This window comes from Trachinotus anak, unplaced genomic scaffold (genome assembly GCF_046630095.1).
Source record: "Trachinotus anak isolate AG129_WGS33_773 ecotype Australia unplaced genomic scaffold, CSIRO_AGI_Tana_v1 ptg000013l, whole genome shotgun sequence".
Taxonomy (NCBI): domain Eukaryota; kingdom Metazoa; phylum Chordata; class Actinopteri; order Carangiformes; family Carangidae; genus Trachinotus; species Trachinotus anak.
The window spans coordinates 2,597,605-2,619,016 of NW_027273864.1; the positions used below are offsets into that span (position 1 = coordinate 2,597,605).

The window sequence follows — 21,412 nt, forward strand, 5'->3', positions numbered from 1 at the left end:
TTTAAGGGCTAAGTTGCATTGTCAAAACTGGCTAGAGGATTTTATTATTGAATTCTTGTCAGAATAAACAGAGGCTGCCTCCAATGATATTCTGGTCTTTGCCTCCTCATCAAGATACAAGGCACGCTAACCACACACACTAACCACTTACGCCTGATAATCATGAGGCTGTTGTATTCCACTCCAGCTCAGTTACTGCCTCAGACATGAAAACGTTTTCTTCTTCACTGGTGCAGTTGGTGTCTCACTGCTGAAAAAGTCCATGTCCCAAAGATGAGAGAGAGGAGGAGGCTGGTGGAGAGAGAGCCAATGAGATGTCCCAACTCAGACATACCTGATGATCAGTGACGACTGAGCCAGTGAAGAATAAAATCTCCTAACTCAGTGCTGTGGTTGTGGTAGGAGGTGAATGCTGATGTGTGTGGACTGCAGACACAGAGGTTGTTCACTGCAGACAACTGAGACACAAAGTGAAGCTGCCACAGCTTCATAGTGAACCCAAGAGATTTTTACATGAGACTTCTGCATCACTTGGACCTCTGACTCTGAGGAGAATTAACGCTGTTTCTAACACAGTGAAAGATGAGCTCCTGTTCATCGTGTGCTGGAGCAACCAGCTGAGAACCAATACTACCCCCACCCCCCCATCCTGTTACCCTGAAGATGACGTCTGCAGCAGCTTCATCTCCCCGGTCCAGCTCCTCCTCAGACATCAGGTCTCCAGAGATGGTCCTGTGGAGTTCTGGAGCTGCCTCCTCCTCAATGTTCCTCAACCCTGCCTGAAGGACACAGAGGACAACACTCAGGAGACATGTCTGAGACCTGTAGACCATCTCTGGGATGTTTAATGAGGTTAGGAGTGGAACATGTGTATATAAAACAGTTTGTATACAAAACAAATTATGTGTATATGTATAAAACACTGTGAGATCACTTTGACAAGTCAAATAGAGAATTAGAAATGAAGACCTGTTACCTTCTGCAGGTGAGACAAATAAAGGCGCCACCCGCAACCTATATTTTAAAATTAATATAGGTTGTCAGATAGATGATCTGCAGGATGTTCAAACCAAATATGGTGAACTTTGAATTATGTGTTGGGAAGTTCATTAAAAACCTTTTGACAGCAGGATATATGGGTCGATTTACATCAAGTCATGTGCAGTTGCTCAGCTCCTCTGGGCTGATGACACACTGATGACATGCTGAGACTGAGACTAAAGTCTAAAGACTTTACTCAAGACCAGTAACCACTGACCTGGATCTCATGGGTGGCACTCTTCTTGGTGGGTCGGTAGCCGTAGTACTCCTCCTGTCTCTTCTTCAGTTTCCTAAAATAATCCTGGATCAGGAAAGTGGCATAGAACTTCCCCACTGTCACTTCATCATCTGGTCAAACACAGAAACTAATGTTAAGATATAAAAATTACTGTGAAGATGTTGAAGACAAATCAAATCTGGAACTGAACTGGAGAGCAAAGAGTTTGGACTGAAAAGTTTATATGAAATAAAACTATTCCGTAAATTAAAGCAGAAAGTAATTAAAATTACATTTGGATTAAAAACATTTTCATACACATTGTTGTGAACTCAGGTAAGACTGTTGGAATTGGTTCCAGATGGCAAAGCAAACACTGCCACCTGCTGGCCTCCTGTTGGGCAGCTTGATTTTTACCATATTTATCTTTTAAAGGCTGCAGCAGCATCTTACCTGCATCAACCAAAACTCTAGTAATGGGGTCCAGACTGGACTGGACTCCAGACTCTGAACAGGATCCAGTCTAATGCATGTTAATAACAAGTTAGTTCTCAGCCAATGACTCTGCTTCTGTCTGGAAAGGGCTCAGAAAGATCACAAACTACAAACCTAAACCCCCCCACTCCATTAATGACTTCCGTCTGGCCAACGATCTGAATGAGTTCTACTGCCGCTTTGAAAGACAGTGGGACAAGCCTGACACTAACCTCCACATCAGAGCCACATCAGAACCCCCCTCCTCCCCTACCAAAGGAACGTCTCTCTCTATCCTGGAGAGAGATGTCAACAGGCTTTTTAAGAAGCAGAACCCCCGCAAAGCAGCCGGTCCTGACTCTGTCTCTCCATCATCCCTGAAGCACTGTGCTGATCAGCTGTCTCCAGTGTTCACAGACATCTTCAACACCTCACTGGTGACCTGCCACGTGCCAGCCTGCTTCAAATCCTCCACCATCATCCCTGTCCCCAAAAAACCAAGGCCCACAGGACTAAATGACTACAGACCCATTGCCCTGACCTCTGTGGTCATGAAATCATTTGAGCGCCTTGTCCTGTCCCATCTCAAATCCATCACTGACCCACTCCTGGACCCCCTGCAGTTCGCCTACAGAGCCAACAGGTCTATAGACGACGCCGTCAACATGGCTCTCCACTTCATCCTCCAGCACCTGGACTCCTCAGGGACCTATGCCAGGATCCTGTTTGTGGACTTCAGCTCTGCCTTCAACACCATCATCCCGGCTCTGCTGCAGGACAAGCTCTCCCAGCTGAGCGTGCCTGACTCCACCTGCAGGTGGATCACCGACTTCCTGTCTGACAGGAGGCAGCACGTGAAGCTAGGAAAGCACGTGTCTGACTCCCAGACCATCAGCACTGGATCCCCGCAAGGCTGCGTTCTTTCTCCTCTGCTCTTCTCCCTGTACACCAACACCTGCACCTCCAGCCATCAGTCTGTCAAGCTCCTGAAGTTTGCAGACGACACCACTCTCATTGGACTCATCTCTGATGGCGATGAGTCTGCCTACAGGTGGGAGACTGAGCGTCTGGTGACCTGGTGCAGGCAGAACAACCTAGAGCTAAACGCTCTGAAGACAGTGGAAATGATAGTGGACTTCAGGAAGAGCCCAGCCCCACCCACCCCCATCTCCCTGTGTGACTCCCCCGTGGCTACCGTGGAGCATTTTCGCTTCTTGGGAACCACCATCACACAGGATCTCAAATGGGAGCTAAACATCAGCTCCCTCATCAAAAAAGCTCAGCAGAGGATGTATTTCCTGAGGCAATTGAAGAAGTTCAACCTGCCAAGGACTATGATGGTGAACTTCTACACCTCCATCATTGAGTCCATCCTCACCTCCTCCATCACCATCTGGTACGCTGCTGCCACGGAGAGGGACAATAACAGACTGCAGCGTATCATCCACTCTGCTGAGAAGGTGATTGGCTGCAATCTTCCGTCCCTCCAGGACCTGTATGCCTCAAGGACTCTGAGGCGTGCAGGGAAGATTGTAGCTGACTCCTCCCACCCTGGACACAAACTCTTTGAGACACTCCCCTCTGGCAGGAGGCTGCGGTCCTTCAGGACCAAAACCTCTCGCCACAAAAATAGCTTCTTCCCATCTGCTATTAGCCTCATCAACAAGGCTAGAGAGCCCCACTGTTGCTGATCAATTGCACCAATCACCAGAAAAAATTCCTTGTATGTGAAAACATACTTGGCAATAAAACTGATTCTGATTCTGATTCTGATTCTGAAGTTGTATGTTGTATATGCACTGATAATTCAGTTCATTTTATCAGGCAGTTTTTAAATTTAATAGTAAAATCATGCAACATTATCACGACAGAACACACTCTGTGTCTCAGTCTGGGTCTGACTAAGGCTAAAACATGTGGCTGAGTCTCTCTGATGTTTCCTCCTCTAACCATCTTGACACTCTCTGCTCTTTCACCTGGACACCTGGAACAAGCAGGTGGTGGGTGGGGCCAAGGCCTGATCCAGGTTTCTCAACAGGAATTCAGAGTAGATGAGCTTCAGACCACTTTTTATGCGAAAACATGTTCAACTAATATGAATCAGAGCAGAGGATTTTACAGTTTAAAACACTGGAGGAAGTTTAAAAGACAGTGGTCATGAAAACGGAAGTTGCAGCTATTTGAAGCTGTTTACACCTTATGAATCTGTGTGACATTTACATCTGTTACAGCAGCCTCATAATGTCACTTCTCAATACCTAGAAAATTACAAATATTTGATTCACGGGTATGAATCTTCCAGCAGAGTCAGAGTATGAACTGTGTTAACAGTGTGTCAGACCGGTCTCAGTTCATCATAGTTTACTGGATCATCCACTCCTGGTGACTAAATCTCCTTCTTTGAAAGTTTAAGAAGTTCCCACACTGTCTTCTTTCTTCTTCACCTCTGTATGGACCTCAGTTCCTGTGGAAACTGAAGTCCAGACTGAGGTGAAGAGGACTGAGGAACACAACATCAGTAGACCAGTCAAACATCCAGATGTGTCTCCTGAGGACAGCCTTGTTTCCTCAGCCCTTGTGAATACTAACCTCCAATTGGTGGGATGACTTGATCTAGGAGTTTCATGCTGGTTCGCTTCCAGATCTTCTTGATAATCGCCCTCAGCTCCTCGTTGGCTTTTTCAAAATTACCTGGAAGAAGCAGAAAGCGATGAAGGAAATGGAGGACAGTTCAGGGCAAAGTCAGAAAATCCTCAATAACCAATATACAAATTTAGAAAAGCAACCAGTTAAACAACATTTTTCAGGAGCACTCATGTGGCATGACATCAGAATGATGTCATAATTCCAGTCGTGACATATTTCTTCTTCTTTACTTTCAGTTGAGAAGAAAAATGTTGCTCCTGTAAAACCTGAAGTTTCTTCACCTCAGTCACTTTATTTTAGGCATCATTAAAGTAGATTTATGATCCAGATCAGAGCTGTCTCCAGATTAGAGACCTATCTCTGGAGCAGAGACCCATCTCCAGATCAGAAGCCTTTCTCCAGATCAGAGATCTGTCTCCAGAGGAGAGATCTGTCCATCTCTGTCCCTTCATCCTCCCTCTGGAGGTGGTCCACCCCCCTCAGACTCTAGTTGGTGTGAACAGAGCAGGTTGTTGTCTGCAGACTCCTCTTGCATGCATATGCTGTATATAATTCTGATTACGGCACACCTCTTCTCACATATTCACTCATTATTCCCTCATTCTTCTGGCCTGTGGCTGTCATCTGTCTTTTCAGCTGTTCAGACAGCTGTTCACAACTAACCAATAGCAGGACGACACACTTTCTTGTTAGCCTATCATCTGCTGGCACTCCCTTTTTAGAGACATTCTTTCTCAGTGTTAGTTTCCTGGTCCGCTGACGTGTGCCCCTCCTCCTCCCCAATCTCCACCTGGTTTCAGAGTTTCTTCAGTTCCATTTATTCCATCGTCACAGGGATCATCAGCCATAATCTGTCTCATAGGGATCTTCAGTCTTCTCTGTGTCAGGGGGTTCTTCGGCATCTCTACATCAGAGGTCTCTCAGCCATCCCATCGTCGAGGGATCTTCGACCTCTATCAGTTTCAGAGCATTCTCTAGCCATCTTCAGTATCAGAGGTTCTTCGGCCATCACCGGTATCAGAGGGATAGTCAACCACCACCACCAGTGTCTGGTTTTGGTGGGGATTATATACATATATGTATATGTATTTTGCTCCTGCTCAACCCTAAACAACTCCCCCTACGAGACCAAGCACCAAAGTCTATAATTTCAGCACTATTCATCACATGTCTTGTCCAATTAAAATATTTACTTTCACTTCCTTCACTTGTCTCTCCTGATTGAACTGTATATATCATTTAGTGTATGATAGATCATCTAGATCTGACAAGTAAAACAAATAGTTATCTCTGTTAAGTCTTGGACCTGCAGCTGCATGTTTTCCAGTGAAAACGTACGTACAGAAGACGTAGGGCAGAGAGTAAAGACTGAGACAGAGATGATGCAGGGACAGATTGTCCCCTTAGAACCTGGTCTGTTCACTGTGACACAGTTTAGTCACAGGTCAACTACAGACTCATCCAGACATCATCACTGACAAACAGCAGTAACAGCAGCCGTTTGATCATTGGTCACTAAGAACAGGCCAATCAGGGGACAAATGTCTATTTTTCAGACTCTGAGGGGATGTGACCCCCACCATGCTCTGCAGTAATTACACACTTTAACCTGATGAGTCTCAGTCCAGTGTCCCCCCACCTTTAGCTCTCTGTTTGATCTCCACTATGTTCACTAGCTGCTCTGTGTGTGTGAAGACAGCTGAAATCATCCACAGCTACTCAGCAGGTGTAGGGCAGATGAAAACATCTGCAGTTGCTGTGTCCTCACAGATAAAAAATGAGCTGAAACTTACCGTACAGCTCCATAAAGCTGAGACACCTTTCACATCACATGGTTTTCATATTGTTATTTCATGTATTGTTATTAAATTATCCATCATTCTCTATCAATGATGAACATAAATAAACTGTAGACATGTAGCAACAGACCTTCTGTCTTTATTTTCAGTGCAGTTCTAACAAGGGCAAAGAGGGTGGCGTTGAAGGTGACTGTCCCATCACTGTTGAGAGGCATGTTCATGGAGACCAGCCTCTGTAACACAACACAATACATACACAAACAATGGTAATGGTTTTATAAATTATTAAAAACACGAAAATGTCCCACTTTTCTATACACAATTTCTATACATTGACCTGCACGAATATACAGAGGCTGTGCTGGGATTTATAAACAAATGCATAGATGATGTGTAAAAAAAAACTGTTCCCACGAACAAGCCAGTTCCCTCACCTTACACGCAATACGATGAGGACAAAACTTTCCAAAACCCAGAGGAGGAGGTATTCTCCTTAGGAGTGTCACCACATCAAGGTGCTTAATCCGCCCTCTGTAAACGAGAATAAAGGACTTTATATTCACACAGACACAGAATGAGGATCTTATTCACTTCTGATTAGTTAATGGACAGTTTACACCTGGATGAAAGCTGTCTCCAAGAATATATCAGTCTGACAGTCACTAGCACTATGAGCAGGAAAATCCTGCCATAAATCTATTATATGTTTATCAGCAGGACCAGGCCACCAACTGTCACATCAGCTCTCCAGTGAAGCAGCTCTTAATTAGTCCTGCTGACACCAGCACACCTGCGATGGACTGCCAACAAACACTATACCATGAAGACAGACTGGTCATTGATGACTCAGGGGGATGAGGGGGGTCTCGAGGCGGGAAATAGTGAATTACCTCTGATAGGTTTAATGTTGGAGACATTGAATGTGAGATGGACCTTCATGTTCTTGGGGAGCCGTAACTGAATAACTTGATAAGCTTGGAAACAGGAAAAGAGCTGATGAATGTGGGAGCCAACTTGTGTGATTCCACCCAGAAGGGTAGGTCCTGGGTCGACAACCAAACCTTTTGACCCACACGGGATTGAAGCTGTCCTTTAGTATCGGTCTGAGGTCCTGACAAGGGTGCCCGTACCCCCTCAGAGTAACAGGAGGAAAAGAGATAGGCAGGAGGACAGCCATCAGGGATTTGCACCGCATCCGGTGCCCGTTTGATCTTCCTCTCAGTGCCCCAGGTCACTGCTCAGACCACACAGGTCACTGACAGGATAATGGTGACATCTTCTGGTCAAATATTCAGGTTAGGCTCAGGACACTGACATTCCTGGAGCCAGGCCAATAAGTCAAGGTGAAATTAATTAATTAAAACAGTAAGCACCTGGCTTAATGGAAATTGATTGTCATGGAAGTCCAAATATATTCTGGGATTTTATGGGCCATCCACACTAGAAGGCACTGTTGTGCCCCCTCCAGCTAGTGTCTCCACTCTTCCAATGCCAGCTTAACAGCCAAAAGCTCCCAGTTGCCCACATTGTAATCTCTTAGCAGGTATATTCCTGGAGAAGACAACACATGGATGTACCTTATTATCCTTGCAAAAATGCTATTAAAATGGTCCACACCCCCACATCCGAAGTGTCAACCTTGATAAGTGGATCTTGGGGGTGCCAGGGGAGGTCAGATTCTGAAGGGGAGCTGCCACTGAGCTGTAGTTCTTGATGAACCTTCTGTAGAAATGAGCAAATCTCAGTGACCTCAGCAACTGTTTATAGTTATCAGGAACAGACCAACCAGCAACAGCACTAAACTTGCCACAATCCTTTTGAACATTGCCAGGTGCAACAATGAACCCCAGGAAAGAGCCTGCTTGTGAAACTTGCCCTTCTTAGTCTTGACACACAAATGATTCTTCAGCTGTTCTGGAGAACTCTGGACATGCTGCACATGTTCCCCCTCATCCTTGGAGAAAATAATAATATTATCCAGGCAGAAAAAAAACCCCCAAAAATATACAACATATGATGCAGGACGTCGTTCACCGGGACCTGAAAGGAGCCTGAAAAGCAGCTGGAGTGTTAGTTACAACAAAATGCATGACAAGGTACTCAAAGTGGCCACTAGGAGTGATGATGGCAGTCTTCCACTCGCCGCCCTTCCTGAAATATACAAGGCCGCCCTTCCTGAAATATACAAGGCAGACCTCTCTTGCGGTAACGCAAGAGAGGTCAGGGGTCAGACCCTTGTCAATCTGAGTGGGAACCAGAGGACTTGGGGGAAACATTGGGAGATTCCATCAGGAGACATAAGTGTGAAAAATTACTCCACCCTAGTCAAACAGTAAGTGCATGTTTTAAGTTTCACTGTCAAAAGAAAAACAAGAACCAAAGGTAAGTGAGGAGAATCAATAATGTGAAAAATGATGTGAGTGAGTCATCTTGGGAGGGAATCCAATGAAGCACATGACTGAGTAGGCGACCATCCAGGGTGCTGGCAGTCGGCGGAAGAAAATCCAACTGCAGCTGAACTCAAGGTCCATAAAGTTCTCATTAATCCCTGAGTGTTAAGTCAGGGGAGAACAGAAAATGACGAGGGTCACTGGTAACCCTCCCTTTACTGATGAGCACAGCAAAGGGGTGTGTACATGCAGCCAGGAGATGTCCAAGCAGTCCACAGCAGATGCACCTCTCCTCCTTGAGGCGGCACTGGATTTTCCTCATACAACCAGGTGCATCCCAGCTGCATGGGTTCCTCCCTACCAGCATCCTCATGTCTGGCACCAGCCAAGGTTGATCAGCAGTGGCAGGTAAGTAGACTGTCCTCAGTGGCCAGGCACTTTCATAGTCTGTTATCAAATTTAATGTACAAGGTAACTATGGAGTCAAATTCAGAATTAAAGTCCAAAGGAGCTAGTTGGTCTTTGATTTCAGACAAACTGTGCAAAAAAGATTGAACCAGGCTTGTGGTTCCCGTCTGCTGTGTGTGAAAACAGATGGTGTGGTTGGCCACCCATCAGCTCCCTGCCATCTAGCTGCCTCCTGCCCTGGAATTCAATGTCCAAAAATCAGAAAAAGGGACAACTGACTAGCATGTAGGTTTGGAGGTTTGCTTGTCCCATTCTGCGGCAGCCCAATCTCACACCCTCCCTGAGATTTATGATCATGTAGAAACTCAAGAGTGTTTAGTGGAGGAATAGGGATCGTAACTCAAATTTTAGTGCACAGGGTGAAAAAAGATTTACTAGTGTCAGGGTCACCATCATACCTTTTGAATGATGGGTTGGCCTGGCTTAATTCCAGAGGAGTGGTCCGAGTTGAAACAGGAGTGGAGGCAGCTGCTGGCTTCTGGGGGCTGAGACTGGGGAGGACTTGTTGAGTCTGAGCAGTGAGAGCATGAAACTTTTCCGGCATGGTTGATTGAAAGGCATGCTGTCGAATGTGAAGTTCCTGAACATTGCCAACCAAAGTGGTAACATTTGCTTGTTGTCATGTAACCATTTGAACCGTAACACCTCTGGGAATAACTGGGAGTCAGGAGGTAAAGTAAAATTCAAAACAGCAGAGTCCTCATTCAAAAAGAACAAAGTCTTACACAGGTGGGCTATCTGATACAGGTAAACTGAAGCAGGAGGGAGCAGCACAAACCATTAGATTAAACACGATGAACAGCCTGGAGAGCAAAGTCCACACAAGGAGATACAAAGACATATAAACAGGTTGGACTGGGGGCAGCAGCAGGGGCGGGTAAGTGGGCAGGCATCAGGTGAGGATGATCAAGGGGACGGGGAACACACAAGGATGGAACTAAAACAACAAACAGTAAGTACACAGAATAAAACAGAAAACCAGGTAATGAATGAGACAGGAAGTTACAGACATACAGAACAAAAGAAAGAGGCTCATGAGGCATGATTCATAAAACACAGTGTCAATCAATCATGTTGCACACATCAAAGCCAGACGCACTCACCAGGACAGAGCTGCACACACACTTAAAATGAGCGATGATGGGACAGTGTATTTACTGATAATGATACCAGGTTCTCTAATGTGAATGTTTGATTGTTGGTCAGAAAAATCTCTGAATATACTAAGTTGTTCTGCAGGCAATCATTTTTCCACTGTTTTCTGACATTAGAGAAAATGATTGTCAGACTTATGATAATGACAGTAACTCATTGACTAACATGTCCTTGGCCCAGGTTTTCTGTCTGATCAGATTTTTCTGTTTCAATTAATTAACAAACACAACTTTACAACAAAAGAGCTACAAATATAAACTAAACTACTGTTAAAGTCTTGAAACCAGATTTTTTCTTTGGAGGATGGAGGAGCTGTCAGAGCTCATCCTGTAGTTCACTGATGAAAAATAATTCATCAGATCATGTAGACAGGAATTACATGGAGTAAACCTTGGGCATCTGGGGCACCTGGGCCCAGTTTGTCTTGCACCTCGATGTCCAGTTCTCATGACAGTGATTCTCACACCAACATTGTCCTCCTCACACAAGCTTCATCATAATCATTCTCTGTCTTTATGCTTATCTAAGCAGAGCATGGTAACACAACTACACAAGCATGTGCAGGTGATTCAGGTCCAGATCAGAGCCACAGTATCTCTCTCTCTCTCTCTCTCACACACACACACACACATACACACATACACACACACTTACGTAGCTTCAGGGTCATATTCAGCCCAGATCTTTTTGAACTCATCCAAGTGCTGGGGGCCCAGGATGGACCAATCCCGTGTCAGGTAGTCGAAGTTGTCCATGATGACAGCAACAAACAGATTGATGATCTGTGAGGGAGAGAGGCCTTCTGGTGTCTGTTCATTGTGGGCATCATTAGATTATCTACATTTATATTTCAATCATGTGAAATTGAAGAAATAATTAATAAACATCAAATCATTTGTCATTAAAAACTGTTATATGTAGTCACACTGTTACTAATGTTGAAGAAGACATTGATCTGATGATGACATTATGGGAGGGTATCAAGATCTTCAGTTAGAACAACACAGGGAAATTATTTAAAGGGACACTGGACCACGTCAAGTTAAATTTTATAATGATTAACACTTATTTAACTTTAAATAATTAGATATTTTAATGTTTTCTCCCTCCATATAAAACAAAGACTTACATCCCTATGAACTTGAACTAATCATTGACTCAGTGGTTTATTTAAGATAATAAGATAATAAATACTTTATTTATCGCTAAAGGGAAATTCTAAGTTATCCAGTGGCTTATTCATGTATTTAATTAAATTAAGATTGACTCTGTATTACTACTGCCTTTGTCTGAGTTGTTAAATAGTCTAAAGACAGTGACATTATTAACATTTAACGTTTATTAATAAAATATTAACATTCAGTCTAATATTACTTCCTGTCCCTCTGTTACTCTGCTTCCCTCTGAAGTGAGGTCAGTTGTATTCAACTTGTTGGATCAGTCACAGTCGACTGGACAAAGAGGTGAATCTCTATTAATTTCACCTGTGACCTCAGAGACAGTGCAGTGACTGAACAATGACTCACATAGGAAGCGGAGGAGCTAAAAGCACCTGTAGGAAGAGGCTTGACCCTTTATCCTGACTTTGATGTTTGAGACCTGAGGATTCTTGGGTTGTTGTAGCACTGAGTGAACACTCTGTTAGCATGGTAAGCTAGTATCTCCCCAAACTGCAAAATTTCACTGTTGCCCTAGTTCTGAACATGTGACATGTTTAAGCTCAAACAAGTGTCACGTGGGTCCAGTATGTATCAAGTGTGTGTGTGAATGTGTGTGTTGTTTTACCAGAAAGGCACACAGCATGTAGAAACTCATAAAATAGATGATGGCAAAGTTGGATCCACAGGTGTACTCCTCCCCGGGCAGGTAGTCCGACTTGGGGTCACACTTCTTTCCATACATACACGCTAACATCACTTCATGCCAGGCCTCTCCTGTAGCACATCTGCATAACAGATCCAATCACATCTGGAGTGATGTTTGTCAACACATTTTCATTTTGTGCGAAAATTGTGTGAGAAAATGAAAACCACTGGTGCAAAGGATGTTGAAGATTATCACAGTTTTATAATGTTAAAATATTCACGTGAGCTGATCTGAATGTTCTTACAGAGATGAAGATTGTCTCATCGTTCTCTGATGTTCTCTAATGTTATTCTCTATTTAGGTCAAATTCCTCTCTTGGGTCTGATATGCAGCTTCCCTCTTTTCTCTGTCCTTTACTTTTCTTTAACTTTCCTTTCTCCTGTTCTGACCAAACATTTTTAAACTAGATGTTTTATTTTTTTATATAGTTTCTGAGACAGAGATAAAGACCAGCAGTCTAACCCTAACCCCAAATGGTTTCAAGTTCATTTAGCTTATCAAATAGACTCAGACACAAACTGAACCAGAATACTGTGTGTGTGTGTGTGTGTGTGTGTGTGTGTGTGTGTGTGTGTGTGTGTGTGTGTGTGTGTGTGTGTGTGTGTGTGTGTTAGTGAGTGCACCCACCTGAATAAGAGCAGCACGGCCTGTGGGAAAGTTTGGAAGTTGTTGTTCCTGGTGATGTATGTTCCATCAACTAGAGCGATTTTACCAAATATCTGCACAGAAAGAAAGTAATGTTTTAAAGAGACAGTCATGTTTAAAGAGACAGTCGTGTTTTGAAGAGACAGATGTGTTTTAAAGATAAAGTCATGTTTAAAGAGACAGTTATGTTTTAAATAGACAGTCACGTTTTGAAGAGACAGTTGTGTTTTTAAGATAAAGTCGTGTTTAAAGAGACAGTCGTGTTTTAAAGAGGCAGTCATGTTTAAAGAGACAGTCGTGTATAAAAAGACAGTCATGTTTTAAAGATAAAGTCTTGTTTTAAAGAGACAGTTATGTTTTAAAGAGACAGTTGTGTTTAAGAGACAGTCATGTTTAAAGAGACATTCGTGTTTAAAGAGACAGTCATGTTTTAAAGAGACAGTCGTGGTTAAAGAGACAGTCTTGTTTTAAAGAGACAGTCATGTTTAAAGTGGTGGTTTTCTTCAAAGATTAAGTTCTCAGTTACCTTGCTATTAAGTTACTTATCTTTACATTGACTGATTCTAATCCATCAATATCCTTCATTACAAAGATGGAACATAAATTTATTATTATCCTGTTCATTTCTCTCACCAAAAAAATACAAAATGAAATAAAAACTCACATTTTTCTATTTGAAGATCATTAAATATAGACTCCGGTGATATAGACTGGATTCCTGTTGTTTGTTGTTGACAACACTCAGATAAACAGGAAAGGTTCTGATAGGTTTTGAAACTGGGAGAGAAAGGCTGTGTCTGAAACCACTCACTATATAGTGAGTTCTCAAAGTCAGTGTATAGTGAGAATTATCATACCCTATATCGGGGACCCATAGTGCCCCTTAATGCATCATGAAAAGTAGTGTACAGAGGTAACTAAGCAAGAAATACATACCATCATGCATTGTGCTTCCACTGAAAGAAAGAAAAATGGTGCAGAGGGGATGCACTGTTACCACGGTAATGTGTAAATCCTCTCCCTCCTCTTAACACATTTTTTTTTTAAGAAAAAATTATGGTTCTCAGTTTATGTCATTGATCGATGGTGGTCTGTGGCTCACTGTGTGTGTATGTGTTTGTGTGTGTGTATGTGTGTGCGTGCGTGTACCTGCATTCCAACCACAGCGTAGATAAAGAACAGCATGAGGATGAGTAGAGCGACATAAGGCAGAGCCTGTAACACAATGAATCCCATCAGTCACATAGTCACAACCACAGGCTGATGATGATGATGATGATGATGATGATGATGATGATGATGATGATGATGATAATGATGATGATGATGATAATGATGATGATTCTGACCTGCAGTGACTTGATGAAGGTCCACAGAAGGTTCCGGATCCCTTCAGAGCGATTCAACAGTTTAACCAGACGCATGACTCGAAACAGTCTGAAGAAGGTGATGGACACACTCATGTTCTCTGAGGACTTCAAAGAGAGGACATTGACAGACATTACACAGAGCAGCTACTACGCTCAACAAACTGAGGGAGTAGAGGAGAAGCAGCTCACCGCGATCGCCTGCATAGGATCCACTGCCTGCAGATACAAACACACCTGAGGTTGGTACACACTCCTGTGGTATTCTAGCAGTGTTCACACAGGTGTTCAACATGCAGTAAAGTCAGGTGAAGGATCTCAGAGTCCTGAATATTTGGACCCAACACCGACTGATGGACATGACCCTAACAGCTCAGCCAATCAGCATCAGAGCATCATCACTGCCTCGTTACAGTCAAACAAACTGACCGCTGATCAGTCCTGGACCAGTCAGAGACCACTCATCAGTCCTGGACCGGTCTGAGACCTCTGATCAGTCCTGGACCAGTCTGAGACCACTCAACAGTCCTCGACCTGTTTCTGATCGAGTACTAATGCTTCATAAATACCCTAATCATTTGTGTTATCTACAATGTTTCGCTCTCACAGTTCCATCCACAGACTCCACCCACTGATCACTTGTGATGCTCATCTCATAGTAAAAGATGTGGGTTAGCCAGTAATCTAGCTCTCAGACTGTGGCATTATGGGATACCCACATGTGATGCATCAGTTCATCAGAAATGAGGAGACATTCGAGGACCCAGATGATCAGTTGACCTTTGATATCTGAACTGATAAAGCTAAACACACTGCAGCTGAAAACATGCACATCAGTTTGACAACACACAAATACACACAAAAAAAACAGCACACAAACATGCTGCAAGTAGCAAAGATGACAACAGAAGTGATGAACCAGGTAGAGACGAGTTTGTCCAGAACTTTGTGACATGTATGAACACGTATGAACATGTATAAACACATATGAACACATATTAACACGTATGATCAGAACATGCCTTGTTCAGATAAATTTCATGAAACATGTGAACGTCATGCAAACTGAAATGAATAGTTACTGCGCAGCCATGGAGACAGTAAAGTCCTCCAGAGGAGGCCAGTGCTGCCTGTGGGAGGAAACACAGGAAGTGATGTCAGAGAGAGAAACAGACAGACAGAGAGAGCGAAAGAGAGAGAGAGACAGTGAGAGAGAGAGAGAGAGAGAGATGCATGTGGCAGAAGAGATGAAGAAAAACATTTAATATCAACCTCCAGAATAACAAAAGATCCTTCACTGGGTCTCTGTTGTCTGAAACTCAGCTTTTTTAGCGACAGGGACTGAGGACCACATGACCCAAAAGAGGTAAAAACAAGTACCATTTCTTAACCTTGACGTTAGTTGAATGTCTCGCCTACCTGCCTCAGTGGTTCACAGGGTAAAACTGAGCTGGGGATGGAGCTGAGCTATGTCTCCTTCAACATCATATCATCACACTTGTATTTTTAAAATCTCCCAGAAAACCTAACAGTGTATGAGCAGATTATAAGAGTCTATAACAGCGCAAAAAGAACCATGTGACACTCGTAAGTGAAAGTTTAAGGTCGCTATGATGAGACACTGACAGCGAGCAGAGGGTTCTTCTGACCATCAGAACAAAGTGATAAATACCCACAATCTGTTATTGGAGCACATTTATTCCCCTGATGCTCCTCTCACACAGTTTACACACAGGCAGGTGTGTGAGTGAGTTACTATGGTTATGGTGATACTGTGTCTCTGTTGATCTGAAACTTCCTGATGATTCAGTAACAGGTTTTTAGGTTTGTCTGACTTTGCAAAAATCATTAATGTAGTTGTGCCTCAGTTATGTAAAATACTCTCAGTGAAATCTAGAGACATAACTTCACATAATTAAAGAGGAAGAAGCCTCAGAGGATGACCCCGGGGATGCCAAACACAGATATAAATTGCATCCGCAAATCTTGCTGTTATTGTGCGCAAAGGATAAGATGGGTACCTAGTGCTCGGACACATAACAATTAACAAATACTGATTACCAGACCTTGCACAGGGCAGCAGCCCCGCACAATCAATAATAATAATAATACTCAAATGGCTGACTGATAGCAGGAATCAGCTGCAAAGGAGCTGGTTTATCAGTCAGCTGACAAATACTACAGTTTGTAATGTGCAGAGAAACATCCTTTTTTAGTCGTGGCCAGAAAAAGGGGTGCAGAATCCTGCCATGTTTTATGGATCCCCAAATGCCGCAAACCATCATGAGCAAGCTTTAACACATGACTCCAAAGTTTAGATGGAACTACCACTTGAAAGATGAGATCCAACAAAATCCTTGCCGTGGGGCAACCATTTCCTGACCAAAATACCATCCTGAAGAAAATAGCCACTGGCTACATTTTCCACCTCATTGGCTGACAACACAGACCCAACCTGCTCCTCTAAAGATGGGTCAGCTTTTTGTTCACTTTTTAAATCACTGTTGAACACAGACAAAGGACCATCAAGTAGTCTCAACCTCACCTTTATCTCCTGTAATGGGAAATTCTGGTATAACTCATGTGTGTCTATGCAAAACTGTGTAACCAAAGACTGTGTGTGTATTTCTAATGAAGTTTTGAAGTAACCTTTGTACACCCTTTTCGTGGCTATGAAGGAGACCTCTGGATGAGCTGATGATGAGCACATGGAGACAAGATAGCAGGATGCCCTTGCCTTCCTCGCCATGATAAACACGTATAGACAAATATATGTGAAGGTCTTGCCCTTCTGCCTTTCTGTTCATGATAAGGGTAGCTCATTTGACCTCGGTGGAGACAGAGCTGTGGGTTACAGTGACATTGTGTTTGGGGAGAGGCAATTAGGTGAAAGAGAGGATCGTATCTCATCTTTTTGGAATGTGTTTCGAGACTATAAAACTGTGGCCCTGGAAAACATCTTCAGGCCACTCACTCACTGTCTGTACTGCTGTTCGGTTGTGTTTGTGTGACTCCATTCATGAATGTTTATTAAACTCAAGAAAAGGCGAAATAGCGAAAGGCCTGATTGCGCAGAAGTCACGCTCCTCTGCCTACTAATTAAAAGTAGAGTTGGCAGACGTGCCGGGCACCAGGTTTTTTTTTCCTGGGGAAAGAAAAAATTATTAAAAACGGTGTTTGAGGGAGCGGACTTGCCCGGTGCAGTGAAACCGGGCGCCTAGATTGGGAATCTAGGAGCCTAGATCTGGGATCTAGGGGGTAAGTTGGACTTACCAGCCTCTCTGAAGGGAGAAGAGGAGGATTTTGTTTTGTGCTTTTCTCTTGTCTGTCTTGGCTTAACAATTTTGACTGTCTAAGGAGAATTAAATTCAATTAGCTAAAGAAATTAATTTAAGAGTAATTTAAGAATAAAATAAAACAAATAAATTCAAATTTAGAAGTGATACTTTTATTTATTTTTTACAATTAAGGGTAAGTAAAAGTAAAAGAATCTAAATTTGATCATTAAAAGATGGCTAAAACGCCTGAGAGAATATAATCATGGGATCAAAACAAACTAAACCCTTTGAAGGACCAGATTATAATGCCCCAAATGTGAAGTACATGACAGTTAACTATGGAAAAGAAGCCATAGCCCAATTAGATGTGTGGGTCAGGGAGTGTAGTTTTCCGAGAACAGGCAGCCTGAGTGTTAAACAACTCGAGAGTTTGCGTGTCTTACTTAAATATAGAGAAGAAATGCATCAAAGAACTAGGAGCAAGAAGGGTAGTGAGCCAGATTGGCAAGCTTTTGACATGTGGATGAGTGAGGCAAAGCGTAGGCAGGCTCCCAGAGAAACTGCGCCCCGGTGTGTGAAGCTGGATCCGGACCTGGACTCCACCTCCACCTCCACCTCCACCTTCAGCTGCAACGGACCGACATCCCTCTCCCCGGGAAGGAAATGTGCCCCCGCCTTATGTTGGCCCCCTCCCTATACCAGAGCTGCACTTCGAGGACGCTGGGGCTGCTGCCTCCGCACCACAGTATGGCTACGGCCCTGCTGCTTCATACTCCTCACTCGTGCCAAGATCTCCTTTTAACGACATGTTAAGAGGGAACCTCACGGGGACAGGACGAGGCGGCCCCGAACCACCACGCAGGAGGCGTGAGGTGACACCACATCTCTATCCCGACCTCAGCTCCATGACCCGTTCGGGCCTGGAGTATAAGAACAAAACAGAGACCAGCAGGGAGGAGGCAGAGGCTGAAGGAGAACTGATTGCCCCCATGATACAAGTGGCAGCGAGGAATTGTGAGACACAGCTTGTGTACAGGCCATGGACAGTAGCTGATGTGCGTGAGGTCTGTGCACAGTTGCCACCGATATCTGAGGGAGGCGAAAAGTTGGTTGAACAACTGACAACAGGTGGCAGAACAGAGGTCGTGGCCGCGGACGCGGGAATAGAGGAGGGGACCGGTGTTCTGTGCGGGAAGAGAGGACACTGGGCTTGCCACTGCCCAACAGAGAAAGATGAGGAGGATGATAGAGATGGACTATACGGTGGGAGTGAGAGCCAGGACGGGTCTAGTGGAGACACTGGGCCGGCAGCTGGGAACACGCTGGAAACACGTGAGAGCACCCACACTAACACACACACCCCCAAACACACTGATACACAGACACATGCTGCACACCCTGTCACTGACACTGAAGTGAAGCTAGTACATGACACGATTACACGTAAAGAGAAAAGTAGAAGAAAAATACCAATGTTTTCATCACCCAGATACAGAGGTCAGTGTAGACTGGGAGGTAACTCTCCCCTCTTCTGTTTTGACACAGCTTCTAAGAACACACACACACATTGACGTCACTCACCCGCGCTGCACTACACACACACACTCCAGTTGTGACATTGAGAACATTGTGAATGACGTGATGCATGAGAATACATTTTTGCATTTGGAATGGCTGTATTGGGATGATGTGAAATGTGCTGCCTCATTGACATTGCCAGCGCAAGTGGAAAAATGTGTAGATTTACAACAATCTGAACCACACATCGCATTGGGGAATCCTGCATGTAGGAAGTTGGATCATTGGGTGGAGAAACTAAATGCTTCCTCAGACTGGAAGGCTACAGCAGATCCGCAAGTGTACTTAAATGAAACCCTGAGGGCGAAACGCAAATTGTTGGATTGTGATGTGCTAATCACAAATGCAACTATTTGTTTTGATTTTCCAGATTCTGATACTGATAACAACATGCTGCAGTCTGTTGAAGAGATCCCAGAATTAAAAGATATTCCTGGCCATCTCTGGGCAAAAAGTAAACATGATGTAGGCCTTATTAAAAATTGTGAGCCTGTCATCATTACACCAAAATCAGACTACAGGCCCTGTTGTAACCAATACCCTCTCAGACGTGAAGCAATTGAAGGCATCAGGCCTGTGTTTGACGCTTTGCTGAAAGCTGGTGTGATTGTACCATGTGCTGGTTCTCCAGTGAGAACCCCCATTTTTCCGGTACGTAAGATTCGACCGGAAGGCAAGCCTCCGGAGTGGAGATTTGTGCAAGACCTGCAGGCCGTAAATTCAGCTGTGCAGGGCAGAGCGCCAACGGTACCAAATCCACACACCATTTTGTCTCAGATTCTATCAAAAAGCAAATGGTTCTCAGTTGTTGATCTCTCCAATGCTTTTTTCAGCATTCCTGTGCATCCTGACAGTCAATTCTGGTTTGCCTTTTGTTTTGATGGGAGAATGTACACGTTCACTCGTCTGTGTCAGGGCTATTGTGAATCTCCAACGATTTATAACTCTGCTCTGAGGGACAGTCTGGAGACTCTGGTGCTGCCAGAGGGAAGTGCTTTGTTGCAGTATGTTGATAATATTTTGATTGCAAGTGAGACCAGAGAGGGATGTGTTAAAGCTAATCTGGCTCTTTTGACCCACTTGGCTGAACAGGGGCACAAAGCCAGCCTGTCCAAACTGCAGTTTGTTGCCACAGAGGTCACATTTCTGGGTCACGTGATCTCCGCTGAGGGAGAATCCCTCTCACCAAAAAGAATTGAAGCAATTCAGAAAATTCCAAAACCAGTGACAAAGAAACAGGTGATGTCGTTCTAGGGTATGACTGGTTAATGCAGACAATGGGTCACTCATTACCCTGAAATTGAGGCAGCAATTACTCATGGGAAAGGCCTAAAAGCATCAGACCCTGTCACCTGGACTGCGGAGGCTGAAAAAGCTTTCATTGACTTGAAGATGACTTTACAGACACATCCGACACTTGGGTTACCCGACTGTTCATGACCTTTCACTCAGACCGTTGACGAAAAGGGGGGTTTCATGACTTTTGTGTTACTGCAAGACCACGGGGGCAAACCACAACCTGTAGCTTATTTCTCATCTAAGCTTGACACTGTGGCTGCAGGTCTGCCTCATTGCCTCAGAGCCGTAGCTGTTGCAGAGAAGGCAGTCATGGCATCACGTGACATAGTGGGATACTCTGATTTGACCTTGCTAGTCCCACATGCAGTGTCTCTCATCCTCCTCGAGCAGAAAACTTCACATTTGTCTGCTGCGAGGTATATAATGCTGTTTTGTTGGAACTGCCTAACGTGAAGGTAAAGAGATGTACTGTTCTTAACCCTGCTACTCTTTTACCTACAGCTGAGGACGGAGAACCACACGACTGTGTGGCAACGATAACGTCTATTTGTTCCCCGAGACCTGATTTGACAGATGTACCCATTGATAATGTTGATTTCGATTTCTTTGTTGATGGTTCTGCTTCTAGGGATCCAGACACAGGAAAAAACATCACAGGTTTTGCTGTCACAACTCTCCATGACACTGTCATGGCAAAACCTCTGTCTTCTTCCCACTCAGCTCAGGCGGCTGAGTTGGTGGCTTTGACAGAGGCATGAAATTTGGCTAAAGGGAAATCTGTTAACATTTACATCTGTTAACATTTACACAGACAGCATATCTGCTAATGTGTACTCCATTAGACTCAGCCTGACTCGTTGCCTGTGTAACTGCACATGCTGGAAAAACTTTGGGAAGGTGCAAAGCACTCATCAGGCAGTTCTAAGGCTATAGGAGAGAGAGTAACCACTGGACCACTAATGCCCTCCACCAGTAACACCGGCCTAACACCAACAGGCACTTCATACTTCAACAAGTCACAATCTAGGTTCATCCTATTCACTGGGACAGGCACCACTGTCAACCCCATTCTTTGCATAACCAGGACATTAGAGATGAAAGCACCTGTATCTCGGTGCCCAAGCACCTTAATGTCACCATGTCACCACCAACCTGTGTTACAAACTTTTCCCTGAAAAAAAGCAAGTAG

General features: G+C 44.1%; 1 protein-coding gene across 4 annotated transcripts in view; it reads right to left on the bottom strand.

Annotated features, from left to right (window-relative positions):
* Positions 1-21,412, bottom strand: part of LOC139630545 (dihydropyridine-sensitive L-type skeletal muscle calcium channel subunit alpha-1-like) — a 48,323-nt gene that overhangs the window by 6,235 nt on the left and 20,676 nt on the right. The window contains exons 26-37 of one of the 4 annotated variants that reach the window (XM_071494107.1): positions 15,151-15,198; positions 14,261-14,287; positions 14,051-14,176; positions 13,851-13,916; positions 12,684-12,775; positions 11,976-12,135; positions 10,845-10,972; positions 6,612-6,708; positions 6,308-6,410; positions 4,322-4,423; positions 1,259-1,389; positions 657-779 (exon numbers count right to left, since the gene is read on the bottom strand). In XM_071494107.1, the coding sequence (XP_071350208.1) occupies positions 657-779; positions 1,259-1,389; positions 4,322-4,423; positions 6,308-6,410; positions 6,612-6,708; positions 10,845-10,972; positions 11,976-12,135; positions 12,684-12,775; positions 13,851-13,916; positions 14,051-14,176; positions 14,261-14,287; positions 15,151-15,198 (1,203 nt within the window). Of the gene's footprint in view, positions 1-656; positions 780-1,258; positions 1,390-4,321; positions 4,424-6,307; positions 6,411-6,611; positions 6,709-6,740; positions 7,729-7,754; positions 7,900-10,844; positions 10,973-11,975; positions 12,136-12,683; positions 12,776-13,850; positions 13,917-14,050; positions 14,177-14,260; positions 14,288-15,150; positions 15,199-21,412 lie in introns of those variants that run through there. The other 3 variants (XM_071494108.1, XR_011693172.1, XM_071494109.1) reach the window with 3 other exon arrangements.